The sequence below is a fragment of the Mastigoproctus giganteus genome, chromosome 6, assembly GCF_048544385.1.
Source record: "Mastigoproctus giganteus isolate SK-2022 chromosome 6, ASM4854438v1, whole genome shotgun sequence".
In the NCBI taxonomy this organism is placed as follows: Eukaryota; Metazoa; Arthropoda; class Arachnida; order Uropygi; family Thelyphonidae; genus Mastigoproctus; species Mastigoproctus giganteus.
Genome location: NC_143580.1, coordinates 14472446 through 14498728, shown reverse-complemented (window position 1 = coordinate 14498728; position 26283 = coordinate 14472446). Strand labels below are relative to the sequence as shown.

The 26283-nt window shown below is 36.6% G+C and overlaps 1 protein-coding gene across 2 annotated transcripts in view; it reads left to right on the top strand.

The window, feature by feature from the left end:
- Positions 1-26283, top strand: part of LOC150083962 (unc-112-related protein-like) — a 114202-nt gene that overhangs the window by 49531 nt on the left and 38388 nt on the right. For both annotated transcript variants that reach the window (XM_090375839.1, XM_090375840.1), the window contains exons 5-7: positions 4473-4669; positions 12669-12771; positions 25197-25304. In XM_090375839.1, the coding sequence (XP_090231965.1) occupies positions 4473-4669; positions 12669-12771; positions 25197-25304 (408 nt within the window). The remainder of the gene's footprint in view (positions 1-4472; positions 4670-12668; positions 12772-25196; positions 25305-26283) is intronic.

Below are 26283 nucleotides of genomic sequence, written 5' to 3'. Positions count from 1 at the left end.
TAAGCTGGTCTATAACCAAGTCACGCTGCCTGGCAACCCAAAGGTCGCGGGTTCGATCGGGCTTGGATCAAAGTACTGCAAAAACCTTGGGAGGTGCAATATGGCCACAGAAGCCGATGCGCCAACAACTACCAAATCAAATCAAATCAAACCAAGTCACATAGGAGGTTAGGCAGGCAAAGGCAGATTACGAGAAATCTTTGGAAAAGGATGGAAAGAGTTCTTTACTTATGTAAACTCTAGAAGGAAGAGGGAATGAATCATATTGGTCCACTTGATATCGATGGTTCAACTGTTGATGATCCTGCTCAGGTAGCTAACAAACTAAATGAATATTTTGCATCTACCTTCACACATGAGGAGTTATTCAGGGAGGGGAATGCCAGAGGTTTATTAAACTCTGGCAGTAAGCTAGATAATCTTGTAATAACTGAGAGCAAAGTGGATAAGAAATTTTTGAAGATAAACATAAGAAAGGCACCTGGGGTGGATGAAATCTATCCAGTTATATTAAAGGAGGCAGCAAAGGAAGTAAGCAAATCCTTAGCCAACTTGTGCAAATGTGACCCCAATCTACAAAGGAGGATCAAAGGGAGACACAGGTAATTACAGACCTGTTAGATTAACTTCTGTTCCAGGGAAATTAATGGAGGCACTAGTTAAAGAAGCATTGCAGGATCATATAGACAAGACTTCAGTTATTGCTTGGACACAGCATGGTTTTGTTAAGGGGACGTCTTGTCTGACCAATTTGATTGGATACTATGATGTGGTCACAAAGTAACTGGATGCAAAGAATAATTTTGATATCATATATTTGGATCTTAGAAAGGCTTTTGATACTGTTGCATGTGGAAGACTGCTACAGAGATTGGAGCAGTGTGGCATTGGAGGAAAATTGCTGCTATGGATAAAGGGATGGTTCAGTGGAAGAAGACAGAGAGTGGTAATCAATGGACATTGCTCTTTGTGGACTAATGTTATTAGTGGAGTCTCTCAGGGATCAGTGTTGGGTCCCTTGTTGTTTTCTGTATTTATAAATGATATTGATGATGGTATATCAGACTTAATGTCCAAGTTTGCAGACGGTACGAATGTCAGCAGGGTTGTTAATGACACTAATGACAGTACACCGCTGCAACAGGATCTAGAAAAGTTGAGCAGGTGGGTTGAGAGGTGGCAACTGAAGTTTAACATTTGACAAATGTAAAGTACTGCATATGGGTAGCAGTAACTCCAGAGCAATTGTGTCAACTGTCTGGTACTACACTGACAGTGGTAGAGAGTGAAAAAGACCTGGGGGTAATTGGGCAGGCAGATATGAAGTTTTCTGTGCAGTGTAGACGGTCTGAAAGAGTAGCTCATGGTGTCTTGTCAATGATATACTGGAATTTTTCTAGCAGGGATAAGGAGGTGATTATCCCTTTGTATAAGGCAATGGTCAGGCCACACCTTGAGTACTGTATACAGGTCTGAAGGATGTAGAGCTGCTGGAACGAATACAGAGAAGGGCAACAAGATTAGTGAATGAAACAACGGGTTGCTCTTACAAAGAAACACTTTTTAACTTTTGCAAATTACAGTGTCTGGAGACTAGGCACCTACAAGGTGATCTGATTGAGGTGTATAAAGCCTTGAATAGTTTGAGCATGCTCAGTGCTGATGGGATTCTTCCTCTTCTTGCTCAGAATAATCGCCTGAGAGGTCATAAAATGAAATTGAGGAAAGGTAGTTGTAGGATAGATGTACGGAAGTTTACCTTTAGCCAGCGGGTGGTTTATTGCTGGAACAAACTTCCATCTGTTGTTGTAGAAGTTGATAGCTTAAATAGATTCAAGGCAGAACTAGACAAACACTTGGAGCAAGTGGATGGGTGAAATGAGAAGGGTGCGTGTGTTTTTTTTTTTTTTTTTTTTTTTGGTTGCTGGAACAGACTTCCATCTCTTGTTGTGGAAGTTGGTAGCTTAAATAATTTTTTTTAAGGCTGAGCTGGATAAGCATTTAGAATGAACAGATGAATGAAATTAGAGGGTTTTTTTTTTTTTTTTTTTGCTGATGCTGCATAAGCTTGCTTTTTTGCATCGTATGCCTCTGTTAATGCTAATGCTAAACTTCAGTTGCCATTTCTCAACCCATCTGCCTAACTTTTCTCGATCCTTTTACAGTAGCATACTGTCTTTAACCACCCTGCCAACCTTTGTATCATCTGAAAACCTGGACATTAAGCCTGATAAACCTTCATCAATATCATTGATGAAGGTTTATCAGGCTTAATATTCAAGTTTGAAGAGATAAATATAGAAAACAACAATGGGCCCAACACTAAACTCCGCGGGACTCCACGTATAACATTAGTCCATGAAGAGCAATATCGATTGACTACCACTCTCTATCTTCTCCCACTCAACCATCTCTTTTTCCGTAGCAACAACTTGTCCTTAATGCCACACTGTCCCAATTTGTACAGCAGTCTTTTATGTGCAACAATATCAAAAACTTTCGTGAAATCCAAGTATACGATATGAAAATTATTTTTTGCATCCAGTTCCTTTATGATCACATCACAGAAACCAATCAGATTTGTCAAACAAGATTTTCCCTTAAGAAACCCATGCTCTGTTTGAAGTATAATTATGGCTTTATCTAGATGACCCTGCATTACTTCTTTTACTAATGACTCCATTATTTTCACTGGAATAAAAGTTAAACTGGCACGTCTGCAATTAATTACTCATGCCACCCTTTGATCCGTCTATGTGAATTTTGCACATCTTCAATCCATAGGGATCTCCCCTGCGTCCAAGAATACTCTCTCCCAGGTGCCTTTATGTTTAACTTCAACAATTTTTCTTCCACTTTTCTCTCAGTTATTACAAAATCATTTAGCTCCCTGTTAGAGTTTGATAAGCTTCTGGCATCTCCTTTGCTAAAGAATTCCTCATGTGTGAATGTAGATGCAAAATACTTATTCAGTTTGCCAGCAACCTGAGCAGAATCATCAACAGTCCAACCATCAATGTTGAGTGTACCAATTTGATTCATCCCCTATCTTCTAGTGTTTACATAAGTAAAGAAGTCTTTGCATCCTTTGCCAAAGATTTCTCATAATCTGTCTGTCTTAACTTGCCTGACTTCCTGTGTGACTTGATTACAGACTAGTTTATATCTGCCATAGGCTTCTGTTTTGACCAATAATTTATATGCATTCCATGCACTTTTCTTCTCAGCCACAAGTTTCATCAGTTCATCTGACATCCATTTAAGCCTATACCTTGAAGAGTATTTCTTGGTTGGTATGAAAAGCTTAGTAGCTTCTGTGAATGCTTCCTATTTAGAATTTTTTCTGATTGTAACATGATCAGTTGGTCCCACTGTATAAAAACTTTTTCATCTTATGTTGCATTATTTGCATAATCTGTTATTGCATAAATGGAAATAGATAGATAAACTTCAATGCATTACAGGCTAAGAAAACATGACGGATATTCAGATGGATGAACTTAGCAAATTTTATATGTGACTGTGCATTGAGAGAGAGATTCAGTGAAATGTTGGCAGTATACCTATTGCACTACCAAATATTAGAAAACAGCATGCAGGTCCACCTTTACCACTGATAAGAGCAGCAGTCCTACTTGGCATGGATTTTACTAGATGCTGGTATGTGTGTAGGCATTCCTGGTGTGATGTTATTCTATTTATGTTTGGGATTGACCTTGAAATCTATGAGATTTACTGGTCATCTCTGATCCTCAGCCTTCCCCAAAGAAAAATCTTGGGTTTGCTATCAGTTTCCATGATGCTTGCCCCACACCACTGCTTTTGGGTTAGTTTAGTTAGATCTCCACCTGTGTATATGTCATGCAAATTTACTCCATTAAACCAATCATAAATTTGAAATTATCACACTGTCAAACTTGTTATTCTTATACAAAATGTTTTTTTGTATGGATGAAATAAGTGATGTTTCATTTATTCCCTTTGTAACATTCTCACCAGTTTGTAAACAGGTGAGAATGTTTCCACCAGTTTACACAGTGCATCAATACGGCTTTCAGAACTGGTTAGGTTCTCAGGTGACCTATTCTTAAATTGTCCATAATACTCCCAGTTACGTTCCAATGTAGCACAATAGCTAATGTACCCATAAACAGTAAACAACAACCACCACACCAATTCCATTTATCTTGAAAACATTCCAACCAACAGATTTTTTTTTCTGCAATTAAAAAAATAAATAAATAATAGTTTATTTTCGTACCTTATTTTTGTACAAAATTTCTCATGGGACAGCCTGTATAATGAAAGAAAAAATTTTTTTTTAGACTTAAGATAAAACCATTTATTACTATTCTGGAAAATAACATGGAAAGTAGTAAAAAAAATTATAAAACTCTTTTTAGAGTAACCAAAAATTATTGCTATTCTCATTTCTTACCTTCATTGACATGATTTGATCTCATTTCCTTTAGTCATGGAGCAATGGTAGGAGCTATTCTCCCTCATCTGGAATGTTTAATGGTTCATCATTTTTGAATTGCTCGTTAGATGGAAGTACAAGTGGGCTTGATCTTCCATTGGCTCACAGTCCGAAAACTCCTTCTGAAGAATCGAAGCAGGGTCTGTTACGTCCAAAATCTCTGGTAGAGCGGGCTCGACTTAATGTAGGGTAAGAAAAAGTTATCTTGAAGCATTCTGTTATAACTATAATTGCTAATGCTCCTAAAAACCAAATAACAAACAAACATAACTATAATAATAATAACTTGTATTATGAATGCTGAATGAATTACAGAAATGTACACAGTTTACATAGCTTTTAAAGCATTTATACCCTAGATAGCTGACACTCCACCTTTCTGATGAATTTCCCAAGTAATACACTCCTTTTAGATAGGCTGTCATAGCGTTTAAACAAACTGCTATCATAGCCTTGTTTTAGGGCTTCCTGGTTCCTCATCAGAAGCAAAAATGTACAAAAAGAATCTGAAAAATGCCTTCATGTTAGTGTAAAATTTCTTTTAATTTTGTTAATCTGTCAGTACCAATTTTTAACTTGTTTGATTTGATTTATTTACATAATTCAAGCAGAGATCATAATATCCACATCACAAATACCTGTTCTCCAACTGGCATGTTGAGTCCAGCAAATCATATACTAGTCACTGTCATCAGTGGAGCTAATTGACAGTTTATTTTTAAAAACAAAACTAAATTAAACAAAAACCTTAATCGTACACTGCAAAAGAATGCACAGATATTCATTCTGTGTATAGTTCTACAGCAACAGTTTTTGAGTTACTGGAATAGATATTTTTTCCCCTTCCTAAGAGGAGACATGCTAAATGCTCTTTTTTCAGTAAAGTCCATGATGGTTTTAATGAAGGGGCTTCATAGTTTCACATCAGCAGAGTGGTGACTGGTTCCCAGACGGCCAATGTGTAAGACTAAGAAAACATTCTGCATGCTAATCAAAATTAAAAACCACCTATCAAATTCGTTGACATTTTGGGATTCCTCAAAGTGTTGTTTGGTATATACTGCATTAGCATTAGTAGAGGCATATGATGCAAGAAAGCAAGCTTATGCAGCATCAGCCAGAAAAAAAAAAAAAAAAACTTCCACTTCACCACTCTGTTTGTTCGAAATACCTGTCCAGCTGAGCCTTAAATTTATTTAGGCTATCAACTTCCACAACAAGGGATGGAAGTCTGTTCCACCAACCAACTACCCGCTGGCTAAAGACAAATTTCTGGACATCTATCCTACATCTGTCTTTCCTCAATTTGAATTTATGCCCTCTCAGGTGATTATTCTGAGCAAGAGGCAGAATCCCATCAGCATTGAGCATGCTCAAACCATTCAAGGCTTTATACACCTCTATCAGATCACCTCGCTGGTGCCTAGTCTCAAGACACTGTAATTTGCAAAACTTAAGCCTTTCTTCGTAAGAGCAACCCTTTGTTCCATTCACTAACCTTGTTGCCCTTCTCTGTACTCATTCCAGCAGCTCTACATCCTTCTTGAAATGAGGCCTCCAGACCTGTATACAGTACTCAAGGTGTGGCCTGACCATTGCCTTATACAAGGGAATAATCAAGTGTCCTGCTAGAAAAATTCCTGTATATCATTGATAAGACACCATGAGCTACTCTTGCAGCCCGTCTACACTGCTCAGAGAACATCATATCTGCCTGCACAGTTACCCCCAGATCCTTTTCATTCTCTACCACTGTCAGTGTAGTACCACAGAGCTGATACGTTGCTCCGGGGTTGCTGTTTCCCAGCAGTGCATAGCACATGCTTCTTGATTAGACCGGGGTTCGAGCCCGTCACCACCAAATATGGAGGATGCGGAAAGGTCAGGGAATGACCACCGCATATCCCGGAGCAACATGGCCTTAGTTGCTAATGCTCCTAAAAACCAAACAACACAGCTGTTTCCCATATGTAGTACTTTACATTTGTCAATTTTAAACTTCATTTGCCACCTCTCAGCCCATCTGCTCAACCTTTGCAGATCCTGTTGCAGCAGCAGCATAGCGTCAGTAGTGTCCTTAACAACCCTGCCAACTTTTGTATCGTCTGCAAACTTGGACATTAAGCTTGATATACCATCATCAATATTATTTATAAATACAGAAAACAATAATAGACCCAACACTGAACCCTGAGGGACTCCACTAATAACATTAGTCCATGATGAGCAGTGTCCAATGATTACCACTCTCTGTCTTCTGCCCCTCAACCACCCCTTTATCCATAGCGGCAATTTGCCTCCAATGCCACACTGCTCCAATTTGTTCAGCAGTCTTCCATATGCAACAGTATCAAAAGCCTTTCTAAGATCCAAGTATATAATATCAAAGTTATTCCCTGCATCCAGTTGTTTTGTGACTGCATCATAGTATCCAATCAAATTAGTCAGGCAAGACTTCCCCTTAAAAAAACCATGCTGTGTCCAAGCTATAATTGAGGTCTTGTCTGGATGATCCTGCAGTGCTTCTTTAACCAGTGCCTTCATTAATTTTCCTGGAACAGAAGTTAAACTCACAGGTCTATAATTACTTGTGTCATCCTTTGATCCTCCTTTGTGAATTGGGGTCACATTTGCATATCTGCAGTCTATGGGTATCTCCCCTGAGTCTAAGGAGCTCTCATAACTATGGCTAAGGGTTTGCTTACTTCCTTTGCTGCCTCCTTTAATATAACTGGATAGATCCCATCCACCCCAGGTGCCTTTCTTGTGTTTATCTTCAACAATTTCTCCTCCACTTTACTCTCAGTTATTACAAGATTATCTAGCTTACTGCCAGAGTTTAATACACCACTGGCATTCTTTGAATGTCGATGCAAAATATTCGTTTAGTTGGTTAGCTATCTGAGCAGGATCATCAACAGTTAAACCATCGATATCAAGTGGACCAATCTGATTCATCCCCTTCCTTCTATAGTTTACATAAGAAAAGAACTCTTTACTGTTTTTCTTTGCATCCTTTGCCAAAGATTTCTCGTAATCTGCCTTCGCCTGCCTAACCTCCTTTGTAACTTGGTTACAGATCAACTTATATCTATCATAGGATTCTGTGCCACATGTTAATTTATATGTATCCCAAGCATTTTTCTTCTCTGTCATATGTCTCATTAGTTCATCTGACATCCATTTAGGCCTAAACTTTGAACAATATTTCTTAGTTGGTATGTAAAGCCTAGTAGCTTCCAAGATAAGTTCTTTGAATGCTTCCCATTTTGAATTTTCTGTTGGCAACATCATCAGTTGGTCCCACTGTATAGAATTTAAATACTGTCTCACACCATCGTAGTCGCCTTTATGAAAGCAATAACCCTTCCCTTTACCCCTGATGGTAGTTACCTCTTTGAGTAAATCCCACTTCAGCACACTGTGATCAATGCCACCTAGTGGTTCATTTACCGGCAGATTCTTAATGCATGAAGAATCACTACTGATAATCAAATCAAGAGTATTACTCCCTCTAGTTGCCTCCCGAACATGCTGATGTAGAAAACAATCATCCAATAAATCCACAAAAGCCTTGCTAGTGTGTGAGTGACCAACCCACAAATTCCTGTCAATATCTGTGAAATTAAAATCCCCCATTATAAGACTCTCTGATTTACTGGCCCACTCTATTTCCCTGTACAGTTTCTTATTATACTCATCAGAGTCATTAGGCCTATAGCACACTCCTACTCTCAATTTTGATCTCCCAGTGCCTTATATCACACCAAACTGACTCGACACTGCACTGTCCAGCGATGTCGACTGGCTTCACTTCCTTGGATTTTATGTGTTTCTTAACTAATAGCATAACCCCTCCTCCCTTCCTATTCTGTCTATCCTTTCTGTAGACGTTCTCCCCAAATTCCAGTTCTGCATTCCTTATATATGTGTGACACCACGTCTCTGATATCCCAACAATATCCACCTACCTTTGATGCTTTCAGCAATACCTCAAATTCATCAAATTTATTTACCAAACTCCTAGCATTGGTGTACACGCAAGTATACATGCACCTGTTCTTTTTCTTAGCTACCCTAACACAACCCATATGTTTACTTGTACCGCAATGACTCCCAGCAGTCTCTGAAATATCCTGCATCTTGTTTTCCAGGTTTCTGCTCATTCCAATGAAGCAGTGCAACAATCACTTTCACCTCTGTCAGTGTCTGCTGTTAATCTATTAGTCCAGTTCTTGTATCCCCCCAAGCTAGCAGTTTTCCGATCCACCTAACACTGCCTCGATAGCATCAGCAAATATTCTTGCACCCTTTCTATTTAAGTGTATCCCATCCCTGTAGAAGCAGTCCCTTCTGTTAACAAGTACAGACCAGGCTGAAAAAAATTCTAACCTTGAGCCTTGCACAATCTTTCCAGGGCGGAATTGATCGACAAGGCTCTCATCATATACTCCCTCCTATCGTGTCTGGGCAGAATTGCAGACACTTTCAAATTCAACCCTAATTTATGGCTTGTTTTTCAACAGTGACCTGAACTTGTTAAGTAATTCTGCCGGTCTCCTACTCTTAATATCATTAGTGCCGACGTGTACAACTATATCACCTTTTGTGCCCTTAAAAGATGAGATCTGCTCTACAACGTCATAAACCTTTGCCCCTGGCAGACATACCCTGGTCCTGTTCCACCTATCCTTTTTACAAAGCATGTTCCCTGTTTCCCTGACAATAGAGTCACCAACAACTACTAGTTCCTGTGGGACCAGCGCATTCTGCCTTGGGGTTGCCGCATATAAAAGGATTACATACTTTTCTCATCTATTATGCTCATTCACTTTAATATGTAGTGCTGAACTTTGTATTTTTGTTGCCTGTTCCTTCACACCTTGTTGATGAAGTGGACTTAATTTGAATTCCAAAAAGAAGTGCATTTTAAAAATTCTGCCTGTAATTATAATATTTATAGGTAGAATCGCTAGCTTGAAATATGAAGTATATCATTTTGACTCATCTAAAAGTGAAAATCTGGCTGATAAAAATTATTAATTATACTGTAAAATTACATAATTTCTACACAGAAAAATATGGTTTCCAACCTTAGCTGAATATTTCTCTAGTTACTGCAATCATTACCATGAGATATTTACAATAATTCAACCTTCTTTTTTGGCCCTGATGTGATTGACTTTAATCACTGAATACTTAAGAATCTATTATTGTTCCAAGGTCAAACTAATATTACGTAGCAGGGCTATTTGTGACTTTAAAAGGTCATTTACTTTACAGGTTATTTTCATTGAGAAATAACTACAAATTATTACACTATTGCACCACAATTGTCACCTTTTTAACATTATATTTCAGAACCTCATCCTATTCCTTGGTCTCATATACCACTCCTTTCAGTGAACAAGATATCCAGGAAAATAAGAGTGTATATTTACAATGTTTAGCAATTTATTTGAAACTAAAATTGCTGAACATTGTAAACATGTATAAAAGGGAAATGCTAGGAAATCAGAAGTAGCTGAACATGGTTATGAATGCTCCCATCATGTTTTTAATGTAAAAGATTTTAAAGTAGCTATGTATGTAAGAAAATTTAAAGGGGTAGGTTTTGATAAGTGGGCTTTTCTGATTACAGGGCTAATAACTCTCTAATGACATAATCTTCCTTCTCTTGCTTTCTTGGACATCATGATCATGGAGAGGAGTGGTACTTCTGCTTAAAGAAAACTGGAAGAGGTTATGGGATATAATGCAGTTAACAAAGATAATAATCACAGGGTTATTGGTTCCAAATTTACTTTTGACTTCAGTTCTGAAAAAAGTTCATTGCCCATTTCTTAAAAATCTGGAAAAAAAGTTAGAATTGCTAGCCCTTTGTCTGCATAATAATACCTTAGGACAGTAATAGATTTTTGAGTATTCAGTCATACACCTGTAAAGTCAACCAAATTAGAATTAAAGGCAGATTGAGTTACTATGTTGTGTAATAATAACTGCAATAACTCAAAATGTACAGGCTGTGTTTAGCCATAAAGCAAGTGCTTTGGTGTATCTCCCTGCCAAAAGAAAGAAACTTAATGAAAATATCTCTTAGAGTAACGCAAAATATTAGTATCCCTTCATTATAGTTTGGACTTTCAAAATGCATCATTAATTTCATCAAATTTCGAGAAGTATGGCCATAAAAACCCATGATCTCTCATTTCACACTAGGATATATGCTACAGTTATGTGCTTGCTTATGCAGCTTTTTTAAGGATGATCAACTTTTAATTTTTGAAAAGCTTTCAAACAGTTATCTTCCCTCCCTTGAAAAAAAATTGGCATCCTTCTGGGTTAAAAAAGGTGTATTGCTGAAACTCTATTACATTGTTGCAATAAAAAAGGAAAGAAAATAGATTTTTTGTAATTCTGTCCTTTATATATTGGACTGAATAACAATTGAAATTACAAAGTGCACATATTTAGCCAAAGAAATCAGTCATTTGTAAAGCGAAAATTCAATTGCAAACTTATTTGCCATCCTGTACATAAACATGTTTATGTACAAGCAAAATGAGTATCTAGACTAAAAGGGTTAACAGTAAGGCTTACGAGGATTTTAAAAAGAGAGCTAATTTTTGCTTCTTCTTTATTCTAAAAACACATCCAATCCAATATTTGTCAGTATATCATCATGTACTGTGTACAGGTCTGGAGGCCTCCTCATTGTAGGAAGAATTTAGAGCTGTTGGAATGAACACAGAGGTTTTGATTTGATTTGGGTTTTATTGGTGCATTAGCAACTAAGGCTATAATGCGCCATCACAGAGAAGGGCAAGAAGATTGGTGAGGGGAATGAAGGGGTGGTCTTACCAAGAAAGGCTTAAATTCTGCAAATTCCATAAGCTTGCATAATTTACATAAGCTTGCTTCCTTGCATCACATGCCTCTACTATTACTATGTGGAAGAATCTGTTATTATTGGTAAGTTACTTGTGTAGTAATAGTAAGTTAATATTGGAAATAAATTCTGTTTTTAAATTAGAAATTTGAAACCACTTTTGTTGATACCTTCTTGGTTGGTATTGATAGATTTTAAGAAGTGAGTGAATATTTCAAGCTCTAGCAGTTGAATCTTGTCTCTTCCTTTATTGTTGATTAAATACATTTCAAACTTGAATACTGTGAACATATCAGTTATACATTTAAGCCTCATAATCTGAGCGTTCTAAGGTGCAACTTGCATATGCTTTCATTGTCATGGCAAGTCCATCGCACACCTTTTTGCTTATGAAAATAGATCCTTTAGAAATTATAAAACCAATGAAAGATGAAGTTAGGTGTATATTTGTTGACACTTCCAAACTACATATCGCAACAGAGAGTGAAAAATGACCAAGTAATTTTAGTAACTTGAAAACATTTGATTCTAGCTAATTTTATCCTACTTATTGAAGGTAAAATATCATGACAAAAGTAACTCATTAATCCAAGATAAAACTTTATTATGTAGAAGTTAACTAATATTTTCAGAATATAAAAAAAGTGTTTTTTTTTTTTTTTTTTTTTTTGTAAATTCAGGATCAAAGGTGAATTTTCATAACTTTGAAAATATTATTTTTTTTTTATAATGAATGTATATCATATGAAATTAAAGCATATTAAAGAGCCAAGACCTGTTTGAACCTGTAATCTTAATTAGAAGTGAAGATACTGCCATTTAAAGATTGCAGGATATACCAAAAATATCCTCTTATATTAAGCTGATAACTCGATAGTGCTCAAATTTTTGTCTGAATTTTTTTCTTATATGTATTTATTGTACTATATGTTTTAACAATGATCATATATTAAGAACTTCTGAAACATGAAATTGTCGAGTGTCAGAATATAGTGTCCTATTGTCTTCTTATACTTGGATAAAAGTACAAGTAGTGTACATTTATGTTAGTCCTGAATGCTGCTTAAGACCTCAAAATGTTTCTTCTGATTTATTTCATATTCTTTATAAAAGTACTGCACGTGGTTTATTTATTTGTTTATGTGCCCACCTTGTATATTTAGAGCAAAAAGATTTATGTAATAACTTTTTAAAATGTTGCTAATCATTAAGAATATGATGTGCTTTTAGTTAATACATGAACTAAATAAAAAAGAAAACCATAAAACCATTTCTTATTTATAATGTATTCATTTCCAGGTGGCTAGATTCATCTCTGTCTTTAATGGAACAAAATGTTAGAGAGTTCGATAGCCTCTTACTGCGTTTCAAATTCTACTCATTCTACGATTTAAATCCTAAGGTAATCCTTCAGTGCTTATTCAGTTAAAATAGTTATTGTCTTTAAGATAAAAAAATATATTAAGATAAAAATATCTAAGTAAAATATATAAATTCTTAACTACTGATTAAAAAGTAAATTTTATTAATATTCATTAAATTTAGAATAAATTAAAATTATAATTGAGATTATGATGAGCATTAATTATAATCATTTTAAAACTATTTAAGAGGTGTACACACACACACACACACACACACACACACACACACACACACACACTCCATCTATCCTAAATCCTATCGCTATTTTTGCCTTATTTTGAACATCTTTTCTCCCCTTCCCCTCCCCTAGAATTTACCATTCCCTATACCATTTGCTTGTCTATACTTTTTCATGCACTTCACATACATTTGTATTATATTTCATATTACACTTTTGTAAATTTATATATATTTGTATTTATTTTAATTTACATGTTTTACACTGCTTAGGAACTACCTTGCCTACTAATATTACGATAAAAGGCTGCATATTTCCCCCCCCCCTTTTCTAATACTACAGACAAGTTTGGAAACGCAGTGCCTGATACATGGTCAGGAGTAGTCCCCTGATGAATTTCCTGACTATGTATCATATTTTCATCTCCTATATTCAAATTATGCATATTTGCCATCCCCTGATTCGACCACTTGATAAAATTGGCCTCCCATATCTGAATATAGTGTTATTTATTTATTTATAATTCCTTTTTTTTTTTTTTTTTCTCCTCAGTCCCAGTTCATTTTTTTACCCTTGGTTTTTCAAATTCTTTCACCTGTTTAACCACTACTTCACTTCCACTTTCTACTATCCCTTAAACTTCTCTTAATTCAGGCACCATGTGTATTTTCATTTCCATTTTCACAGACACTTTATTTATTTTACAGACCACACGTTATTTATATATATATATATATACAGTGCTTTTTTTGTGACGGTACGCAACAGTACGGCGTACCGGCACCTTTATTAACAGTGACATGTGACATTTGGATGCAATGCACTTCGAAATTTATAATATTCCGTAAATTTTTTCACATGCTTACCTACTATTCAAATAAGCTTAAAATGATTTAACTAGATTTGCATTTTTTACTGTTTATTGTTAAGATATTTTCTATATAAAACTGTATAACCATTTTTATAATTCTAAATTACTCAGTCGGACCTCTGTTTAATTATTTTGAATTCCCCTTGGAAGTTAAATTTAAAATAGTTTCGGTTGAGGGAAGAAAATTTTCACATAGCGAACTGTTCGCATTTCTGGCCTTCACACAATTAGTGCTGCTGCTGCGCAAATTAAGAGAGCTAAAGTGATTAGTATTGTATAACTTAGCAGTACCTGGTAAAATCTATCCGACCACCTGTCCCACATACAGAGAAGTCGTGCTAGTCAAGAGTGAGCAGATCAAGGGGTATTCCCAATGGGCTCTGGCCCACCGTCTACTGCAGTGGTGTCCAACCTTTTCCAGTACCGGGGCCATATTCAAAAAAGTTCAATGTTTCTTTAGTGTGTTACATTTTCAATATCTTGTTGTATGTAAAAGTAAAATTGAAAATATTCAAAAATTTAATTAAGTACAATACACAATTACATTTACTGAACAAAACATTTAATGAGAAAAAGTTTTTGATAATAAAATTTAAAATGCTGTTTTAGTTCACTTTCCTTGCGAGTCGTAGGTTGGACACCTTTGTGAATTAAATGTAAGCACCCGTTCAAGAATTAGAAAAGTGATTTTCTTTTACCCCATAAACAATCATCTGTTATTTCGCGGAAGTGCATTATCCACATTTTTCCGAAAATTTTCCCTATCTCTGTTTACACTTTACTTTACCTGAATATCCGAATGAAACCGATAATTTGGACAGTTTCAAAAAAAGAAAAGAAAAAAAAAATTTTAATTTAAGAACTAGTGACAATACCGATGACGAGAGAAGGAAAACAAGGACAACGAAGGTATTAAACCTTCTAAACATGAATTGTTGGCATTTGGTGAAAATGAAGTTAGAAAATTGTCAGAGTTAAATGCAATTCGTGGATACCTAATTGATAAGGTTTCCGAAGAATTGAAGCAATTGATGAATGCTCTGAGTACGATAAGAATTTCACCGAGTGAATGTGAACGAGGATTTTCAGAAATAAATCTGATCGACAACCAAAGCTTCGTTGATAACAAAAACAGTTTCTTCACTACTGTTAATTGTGGGCCGTCCACTGACATGCTGTGATCCAGCAAAATATGTCGATTCGTGGCTGCTCCGGAAACGTCATTCAGCAATCGATACAAAGAGCAGGAAAAGAAGTCAGCATAGGGTGATGAGAACTTAATAAAATTTTGGAATATTCTACAAAAACTTTATATGAAATTATTTTTACTTATTTTACTCACATTTTACTTATTTTTTTATATACTTGAATAATAAATTTATGCTTAATAAACTGTGTTAATATACTCAATTTCTTGTTCTTATTCTTAAAAAAAAAAAAAAAAAAATTACTACTAAAGTAACAATATCGGGGGGGGGGGGGGAGAATTAGTACTTTTCATATCCTTTTAATTTTCAGTTTTTTCCGATAGCAAAGAATAGTACCGGCACCTATTTTTTTTTACAAAAAAAAAGCACTGTATATATATATATATATATATATATATATATATATATATTGAAAATCATAAAAAAAAAAGTTGAACCACTACTCAAAGGCTGTAAAGGATATCAATTTTTCAAAATGCTAGTGTTTTTTTCTACACCTTTTCGAGGAAGTTTCTGGAAAATTATGCTGGTTATATGACATAGCAATTTGCTCAGTTGATCAAATTGAAATACGAATTCTCCAAGTTGATTAATTTCTCAATGTACTTGAGTTTTGCTTGCATTGTTTTTTATTAATCAGTTGCATTGTCAAAATTTTTAAACAAAGTTTATGTTTGTAATGTATATAGGTTTTCTGATTAATGATTCTTTGATTCTTCACCATCCAAACCTGCTATGCCCAGTGGACATACAAGTCGCTATGATAGTAAAAATCACTTACTATTATTGATTGACCAACTGACCACCCAACTGACGTATACAGAGTAATCTATGGAAAATGTATTCTTCAGTCATGCTTACTTAGCTAGCAGATATATATGGAAAGACTGGATTAAAACATCTTGCTCTCACTCTCCGTGTTTCTCTCATAACAATATGCTAGGCCGTGCGTGGCGATTGCCATTTCTAGCTAACAGTAAACGACCAGTGTAGGCGCTTATACATCAATGCAATTTGATTTTACCCACTATAATTGAGACAACTTGGCTATTTATTCAAAATTGTTATTGTTAGGAGCATTAGCAACTAAGGCCATATTGCTCCGGGGATATGCGGTGGTCATTCTCTGACCTTTCCGCATCCTCCGTATTTGGTAGCTCACGGGCTCGAACTCCCGTCTAATCAAGAAGCATGTGCTACGCACTGCTGCTCCTGCCCACCTGGCTACGGAGGTGCCATTCAAAATTGTATCATTTGATTAATCTTATAAACTTGGCATTGAAATAACTTTAAATATCACTCTTTAGTTTGCTATAATATTAAATATATGACATTCATCATATATCACAAAAAATTCTGGAAAGCACCAAATAATCTCCAGCTTATACACATCTCCTTGTCTCCCTCTACCTGCAGACTATAATCAGTTTGACTCTCAACTCTGTATTTTAATATAAAATCTGTTAAGTTAAGTCTTCAAAAACAATAATATGAAGTATTTTGTTATTGTTTGTTGGTGGTTTTAAACACTTTCGTTTCAGTAAATGTCATTATTGGAACGCTCAAACTAAAACTTCATAGAACATGACTTTCCGCATTTTAAATTCAGTTTTACAGGGTACGCTAACATTTTGCAAATTTCTCTAAATGTGGTAGTTAGAATCCCTTTTATTTTGACCTGCACTAAAGGGCCAAACTGCAAAATCAACCAGAGTTGTTAAATTTTTTCCAGTTTTTGGTAATTTTAAAAGAATAAGAGAAGTTTACCTCAATATGATACGTAGAACACTTCCATGTGATACTCTCTAGAATTAAAACGAAAACAATTAAAAAAAAAAATTTTTTTTTTACATTACAGTAAGAAATTACACTTCCTTACATTACACTTCCTAATTCATTTCACAAATATATGTGGTCTCAATTCTAATCTTAATGATGTCCATTTCCACTTGCAGTCTGCCAAACCCCATGTACTTTTTCTGACAGAATCTCAGTTATCAGTTGATTCAACTACTGCTCATCTCAGATGCCAAATTATTTGCTGTATGATTCCTTTCGCCTCAAAGGTGGTACTTGTGCATATGTCCGTGCTGATATTCCCTGTCAGAGACTTGGAAATTTCGAATCTACTCTCTTTGATCTTCTCTGGCTCAGAATCTCTCTACCTCATTGTGTAAAATTCATCTGTTGTCTCTACCGTTCTCCCAACTCCACTAATCACTTGGAGCTCTTTGACCTCCTCTCTTTGCAACTTGACTTTCTCCAGTCCAACTTTCCTAACAGTGAGGTAATTTTCTTTGGTGATTCTAATATTCACAACTCCAGCTGGCTTCCGTTTTTTAGTCACACTGACCCAGCTGGTTGAGATGCTGAGGCTTTTGCAATTACTAATGACCTTGCACAGATCGTTCCTTTACCTACAAGAATACCGGACAATCCTAATCATACAGCCAACACACTTGATCTTTTTCTCACAAACAACCCTTCTAAGTACATGGTCGAAGTTAGAGGTCTTTAGGCACTTCAGATCACAACTTGGTGATTGTCTCTTCTCCAATGGAGCCTTTATCTCATGGCTATTCCCAACCTCGTGTTGTTCGACATTACAAGAATGAAAAATGGGATGACCTATGAGATTTCTTTTCTTCTTTTCCTTGGTCGGATTACTGTTTCAAAACTTCTGATGTCAACGTTTGCTCAGATCGCGTCAGTGAAATTATTCTTGCAGGAATGGAATCCTTTATCCCACACTCCACTTTAAAATCTCGTCCTTTATCTAAACCTTGGTTTTCCAATAAATGTGCTAAGGCTGTTCAAGAGAAGAACGTTGCATATCGTAATTGGCTTGTTTCTAATTCTTCAGTTTCATTTTCTGCCTACACTAAAGCTCGCAACAATTGTAAAGCAGTTATTAATCAGTCCAAACTAGAGTTTGAACAGGCTAAGAGTAGAAAACTTGCTTCTTGCCCTAATCGTAGCCGAGCATTCTGGTCCCTTGCCAAAACTATTGGCCGCAACTTTTGCCCAACTCTGCACCCACCTCTGTCCAAACCAGATTGTTCTGTTGTCACTTCAGCCAAGGATAAAGCTGACCTGCTAGCATCCCATTTTTCTTCCAACTCATATATTAATGATCTTGGTAAAACACCTCCCACCATTCTCAACATGCTCCATTCAATGCTTCCTGTGGTCTTCCGTCAAAAGGATGTCAGAAGGATTTTTGACGAATCTTGATGCTAAGAAAGCTCCAGGTCCTGATGATATTTCTCCACTTGTTCTCAAAACCTGTGCTCCTGAACTTACTCCTATTCTTTGCAGCCTTTTTTTCACTTTCTTATTCCAAAGGTGTTTTTCCTTCTGCTTGGAAATTTGCTCATATCCAGCCAATTCTTAAAAAGGGTGACAAATCCCTCCCATCCAGTTATCGTCCCATTGCAATTACTTCTACTCTTTCTAAAGTAATGGAGAAATCAATTAACCGACAACTCTTAAACTACCTAGAAACCTTCCATCTGATCAATGATCGGCAGTGTGGATTCCGTCAGTGTCGATCCACTGGTGATGTTCTGGCTTATGTTACCCATTTATGGACTAATTCAATGGAAAGGTTTGGTGAAACACAAGTAGTTGCTCTTGACATCTCAAAGGCTTCCGATCGTGTTTGGCATAAAGGTCTTCTAAACAAGCTTCCATCTTATGGTTTGCCAATTGTTTTTAGTAATTAATTATCCAGTTTTCTCTCTGATCACTCACTGAGGGTGATGGTAGATGGCTCTGTCTTCTAACTTCTCCACTAATGCCGGTGTCTCCCAAGGTTCAGTTCTTTCCCCCCACTCTTTTCCTCTTGTATATTAATGACCTTCTTCCATTGACTGGAAATCCTATTCATAGTTTTGCCGATGATAGTAAATTGCATTCCACTTTCCATTTTGAGAAACCTTGTCCCGTTCAATCAGCTTCAACTTCTCGAAAATCTGCTACCAATTCCTTAAATGCTGATCTTCAGGTATTTCTCCAGTGGGGCAAAGACAACTTAGTTGATTTCAACCCTTCTAAAACTCAGTCTTGTCTTATATCTTGCAAAAAGGATTCTTCTGCTCCTATGCTTATCTTTGGTGACACTCTGATATCTCTTTTGGGGATTTCCTTGACTTCTAATCTCTCTTGGCACAAGCACATTACAAATATTGCTTCCTCTGCATCTAAAAAACTTGGTTTTCTCTTTCGTTCTTGGCGTTACTTTTCTTCCAAACAGCTGCTCACTCTGTATAAATCGCAAATCTGCCCTGCCATGGAATATTGTTCCCACATCTGGGGTGGTGCCCCCAAAACCTCGCTCAGGCTTCTTGATTCCATTCAGAAGAGGGCAGTTAGGTTAATTAATGATTCATCTCTAAGAGAGTCTCTCCACTCGCTGTCTCATAGACGTACTATTTCTGCTGCATGCCTCTTCTACAGATACTTCCATGGGCACTGTTCTTCTGAATTGGCTTCTATAATTCCTGCTCTCTCTTTCAAAACAGTCTGAACACGTGCCGCCAACATCCATTTACTGTCCAAATTGAAACTCACAGAACCAACTTTTCATCTTCCTCGTTTATTCATTCAACTGCCGTTTTCTGGAACAACCTTCCTTCATACGTATTTCCTGAAACTTACAGTCTACAGAAATTAAAGTACAATGTCAACAAATATCTTCTTTCGTCTTCTCAACCTCCAACCCAAGCACGGTTGGAGGTTGAGAAGGTTGACAATTTTTTAGATAAAAAAAAGAAATAATTAACAATAATTAAAAATCAAATGAACACAATTAAAAATTAAGTAAAAAATTAATTTAATGAAAAAAAAAAATGCAAAACGATTTCCTTCTGAAGCTGGCAATGCTTTTCGACTATATGTCATAATCACAGGAATGAAAATTACTGAATTGTGGTGACCATGGAACTTAAATAGGAATTATTTGTCTTCATGCATGCGTATGAAGGACCACAAGTTTGAGATTAGATATGGCTGGCGAACATTAACAGAATTCTCATTTAATTTAATTTCGACGGTTTCTACAATTAATAGTCTCGTATAATTACATTGGACACTAAGTATTTTGGCCTCATTAAATAAAAAAGTGTTTTTAATAAACGGCATGAAAGGCTAATTCTGACACTGCTGAACGAGAAGCATGCACTCAGGCCACATGTTGATTAACACAAATTCAGAGGGAACCTTGTAGAACCCTGATAAGATGAGTCACAATCACCGCAGGAAATGTTGTATACTAGGTCATTTATCTGTGTTGAAAACATGGGAAGGACTGAGGGATTGTTCAGTATAGCGTGTAATTTCCATATTGGCCTGGCTACAATTTTTAAATTCAGTATCGTTAAAGAATCTGTTAAGTTGTTTGTGCCATTGTTCAACATATGGGACAGAAATGAGTATTTTTTGATATTACTATTGTTGATTGGTGTATTTTTTTGTATTCTATCCTTAGCTTGTTCCCTAATTCTGTCTATTGTAGCAAGTGGGTAACCTCTGTTTAAGAATCTGCTTACGATAGATGTTAAATTGGATTTTATTTGTGTCCCAAATAAGCGTGAAATTTAGAAAATTTAATGTCTTAATATCTGTATTCTCCCTTTCCAATGTAAATTTGAAGCTCTGGTTCATACTATCAAGTTTTTTGTAATATATTTCATTTAACAATATTAATTATTATAATTTTTGTCACAGTACAGTACAGTACTTTATAACACAACTATTTTTTTTTTTTTTTTTAATATACTGTATTTACAGCATTGTCCAACAGACTTTTAAGACATTAGTTTTAACTTACTAAAGTCTGAGTCATATCATTTCATAATTGGAAAAAAAAATAATAAATAAATATTGAATAAACATATTGTATTTTAAGAAAGTCCAACCTCACATTCTTGTTATGTGGGAGCAACATGAAGTAGGGGATTGCCCTGCAGGGTGAAATATGGTGGAGACCTTGGGAACCCTGGGCTGCTACAGTAGCCATGAAGGCTAACAAAGAACCTTGAAAAGTAGCTGACTAAAGGGACTCTAGTGAACACCAACCTGTCTAGTCAATGTGGTGTTCTATGGCCAATGAGATTGGCCATAGTGATGCTAGGAGACATTGGAACACTCAAACTAGAGACCATCCTCACAGGAGGGATAGGTAATAACAGAGGAAAGGCTAAGAATGAAAAGTAAATAATTAAAAAAAAAAGACAAGACATTGTTTCTGTGTACATACAACTATTCAAAGTGACAGTTGACTAGAGGAACTGATGAAAATATTTGAAGAGATAGTGTGGGATATAGTTGAATTGTCTGAAGTGAGAATAAAAGAGAAGACTCTGTTGACACTACAGAATGGCCATCAGAGAACATGAGAGCAACTATGTAAATAGAGTAGGCTTTCTAATAAATAAATCATTGAAGAACCAGGTAACATTTATTAATCAAATAACTAAAATTGGGTATCGTGTAAATAACAGATATCAAATAAAAACTTTCCAAGTTTATGTCCCAACCTCAAGCCATACAAATAGAGATGCCGACCGGGCTAGCCAGATGGGTAAAGTGCCTGCCTGGCAATCCAAAGGTCGCGGGTTCGAATCCCGCCTCTGGCTTGGATCAGAGTAGTGAAAAAACTTTGGGAGGTGCATTATAGCCACAGAAGCCGATGTGCCAACAATTAACAAAAAAAAAAAAAAAAAAAGAGATAGAAGAGTTTTATGATAATATGGAAAATCCAATCAACAATAACAAAGAATTCTATATAATGATAATGGGTGATTTCAATACCAAGATAGGAAAGAGAGAAGACCATTTAAAATCTATGGGAAGTTGAGAGAGAAATGAAAGAGGGGCAAGATTAATAAAATTTGCAGAAGAAAAAGGGATGTATATAATGAATAGCTATGCTTTAAAAAAAAAAAAAAAAAAGAACACTGAAGATGGATATGGAGAAGTCCAAACAGACTAGTCTTCAATGAAGATAATTAGTAATAAAATTAAAGCAGGTCTAGAGAGCTCACAGCCATGGGAGTAAGTGTGTTTCAGAAGTAATTATAGTGCAATAGATCACATCCATGCAATTAGACAGTTAATAAAACAAAATTAAAAAAACACAACTATGAATATTACAAACCATTGTCTAATGTGTGGATTATAAAAAAGCATTTGACATGATCAAAACATTAGCAATTCTAGCAGCCCTAAGGAAACAGGGCATTGAGAAGACAACATTTATTTTAAAGAGAACATTAAAATACATCTATAGCAATACAAGATCAACCATTAAACTTCATAAAAACAATGAAATTCCAGTTGAGAATGGAATCCACTGACATACTGTTTTCCTTAAACTATTTACTGCAGCATTAGAGGAAGTATTTAGAGGCATGGATTGGACATCAGGTGGAATTAACATAAATGGAGAGAGAGGCCAACCCATCTAAAATTTGTTGACGATGTGGTATTGATTGTTGAAGACACGTTCGATTTAGAAAGAATGAACTTAAAGTCTCTAGTAAAATAGAACATTAAGTTCTGCAGTTATTTTTGAGGCAGTTTGTTTTCAGGCTACAATCCTTTTCAGTGTTCAATGGTCTCTTTCAGTCAGCTTTGCTTTTCTGCCACAATTTGTCTAATCAGATTTTGAGGAATTTATTGTAGCTTAAACACAGAGCGTACAGATAAAGCAGAAATATATGAGCTTTCGGCTATATGGTAGCCTTCGTCAGAATTAAAATACATGAATGGCAGTTGGAATGAAGATGTGCACTGCCAGGTGCGTGAGACGCGAGGTTTAATTGTTTGTTGACGTCTGTGGCTGTGACGCATGATGACGTGGCCAGCGCTTGTCCAATGACAGAACTACTGACTCTGTGATCGGGTTGACTTGGTAACCACTGTTCCTGTTTAAGGATTTATCCGAAGATTTTATATTTAATGATTCCAACCAGGTACGCTTTAGGTAATGGTGGGATCTGTCTACCACCACGACATCGCGGTGTGGGTCGATGTCGTGGTGGGTTGTCCAGACATGTTCGGCGATAGCTGAGTGTTCTATATCCGCTAAACGGATCGCTCTTTTGTGCTCCGAGAGACGTTTCTCGAGTCGACGTCCAGTCTCTCCGAAGTAGCAGCTAGTGCAGTCACGGCAAGAGATGCGGTAGACTAAACCGCTCTGCAGAAGGGTGGGGACAGGTGTTTTCACGTTGGAAATGAAAGAACGCAGTTTCCTGCCTGGGAGCTGGATGCACTTTATTCCGTGCGTTCTCAGGATTCTGCCGATCTGTTGTGACAGGTTGGGGTAGTATGGGATGAATGCCCTTGTGGATGGCTCGTCACTGTTGGTGTTGTAGCTGGATGTCACGTGTCTGTAGATCACACCTGTCGAGGACGTCAATGGGGTAGCCACACCTCGTAAGGTCTACTTTGACCCTAGTGACCTCTTTGCGTCTTTCATCAGCGGAGCTGGAGTGTGTCCAGGCGCGAGTAAGCAAGGTTCGGGCCGTGGAGAGGAGGTGGCCTCGCGCGTGTGCTGACCGGAAGTTGGTAAACTGGCCAGCACACATGGGCTTACGATAAACTGTAGTCCTCAGGTATGTGCCTTCACGTCGGACAAGTGTAGGGACAACCTGTCACAACAGATCGGCAGAATCCTGAGAACGCACGGAATAAAGTGCATCCAGCTCCCAGGCAGGAAACTGCGTTCTTTCATTTCCAACGTGAAAACACCTGTCCCCACCCTTCTGCAGAGCGGTTTAGTCTACCGCATCTCTTGCCGTGACTGCACTAGCTGCTACTTCGGAGAGACTGGACGTCGACTCGAGAAACGTCTCTCGAAGCACAAAAGAGCGATCCGTTTAGCGGATATAGAACACTCAGCTATCGCCGAACATGTCTGGACAACCCACCACGACATCGACCCACACCGCGATGTCGTGGTGGTAGACAGATCCCACCATTACCTAAAGCGTACCTGGTTGGAATCATTAAATATAAAATCTTCGGATAAATCCTTAAACAGGAACAGTGGTTACCAAGTCAACCCGATCACAGAGTCAGTAGTTCTGTCATTGGACAAGCGCTGGCCACGTCATCATGCGTCACAGCCACAGACGTCAACAAACAATTAAACCTCGCGTCTCACGCACCTGGCAGTGCACATCTTCATTCCAACTGCCATTCATGTATTTTAATTCTGACGAAGGCTACCATATAGCCGAAAGCTCATATATTTCTGCTTTATCTGTACGCTCTGTGTTTAAGCTACAATAAATTCCTCAATGAATCCAGAGCGCGTAGGCCTGTTTCGTTATGTTATAATCAGATTTTGTTTTTCCATACTTAATGAATGCAGATATCACTTTTAAAAACAGCAGTTTTAGTCATCAATGCCCCTGCTAAATGTGCACGAACAATTTGACCGCTTTGGAATTCAGTCAGGTCAATCATTTTCTTCGTGTGCCTTTTTCATATCCCCTCTAAATAAACATTAGCTTTTATCATCTCTCCCTCATAGTACTACTCCAAGAAACAAAAAAACTTATCAGTGCACATTAATAAATACGTCATACAGCCATTACAAAAAATTCTACTTTCATATCAGGTTTTGTCCACCCCTGTATGTGTCTGATAATGAGCATAATTACTGAAAAACTATGTTACAACATTTTTACAAGTTGAAGTAAACTCTTAAAATCCAACGCTCTTTAGGAACTGAGAGGTGCCTGCTCATTTATAAAATTTTCTGTATTTAAATAGTGCTATTGTTATATGTGAATAACAGTTCAGTTTATTAAACATAAAGAAATGGCAATAAACAGAGTTGCAGCAAATATCAGTGAATATGCTCCTGAGAAAAAAATACTTTTGCATTAGAGTTTAAAATAAAATAAAATAACTTTTATTCTTAAAGAGTAATTATAACAAAGTATGTGCAGTTTTTTACCAATTTATTTTGGCAGTTGTAATCTTAAAATACTAAATATTTAACGTTTGCATTTGAGAAGCTGGCTGTAATAAATAAGTTCATATTATTCAGGATTTTAGATCATATTTTTAATTTTTTTAATGAATCAGTTACTAAATATGATACTTGGATTTCTTTAATCCACCATTTTTAGTATGATGCAGTAAGAATCAATCAGATATATGAACAAGCAAAATGGGCCATTCTGACAGAAGAAATTGATTGTACCGAAGAGGAGATGATGCTGTTTGCAGCACTTCAGGTGAACTTTTCTTCTGTTGTCTTTTTTTTATTATTTTAAGAGTAACTATACACGGAGATAGCTTCACATTAGGAACAGCTACCTAGTACCTGGTTATCAACACAGCCTGAATATATCATGGCATGAGATGCTGCAGAGCACCAACAGGAATGGTAGCCCATTCATTTCATACTGTATCCCACATTTGCTGGGTGTTTGGTGATAACATATTTGGATCCAGTGTTTGATTATACTGGATCCAAGTGTCGAATTGTCTGTTCCACAATATCCTACATATGTTCATTTGGGCTGAGACTGGGCAAGTTTGGCTGCCAGAGGAGGATGGAAAACTTTCCAGAATGCTCATCAGATCAGAATATCACCATCACAGCCTTGGTGGCCCAGTCTCCTTATTCAAATATGCTCAAGACCATTATGCTCCTCCTGCCAGCCTGTACAGCCCCCCTTTTGTGCAGCATGGTTCAAGATCCTCACGTCAAGTACACCACTTGTAGTTGAAAATGCAATTCATTGGACCAGGCAACTGTTTCCAGTCATCCACTGTCCAATAACTCTTCTCCCATGCCCATTTCCTTATGATCTACTCAGAAATGTACTCCTGCTGATGTCAGGCCATCAGTAGTTGTATTCTGGTAAACACATGCTGTTGTTTGCAAAAATTTATAACAGTATTGCAACTAGGTGGTTCCCCTTCTCATAGATAAATGATTAGTTTTGCAAGTGTCCTGTGTATGTGCAGTTAATATCACTTACATGGTTTTGGATATAACTTGCATTATATCCAAAACTATACTTTAACTAGGTGTAGTATATTGAGGTTGCAGTGTATATTAAGGTGTAATTTACTCTTTATTCTGACATTATATTAGATTATAAGAACTGATAGCATCTTTAATAATATAGTGCTATCCAAAAAATAAAAAATAATTTACCTCACTGTATGGCATCCATCAATGAACAAGAGAAATTGAAGTTTAAA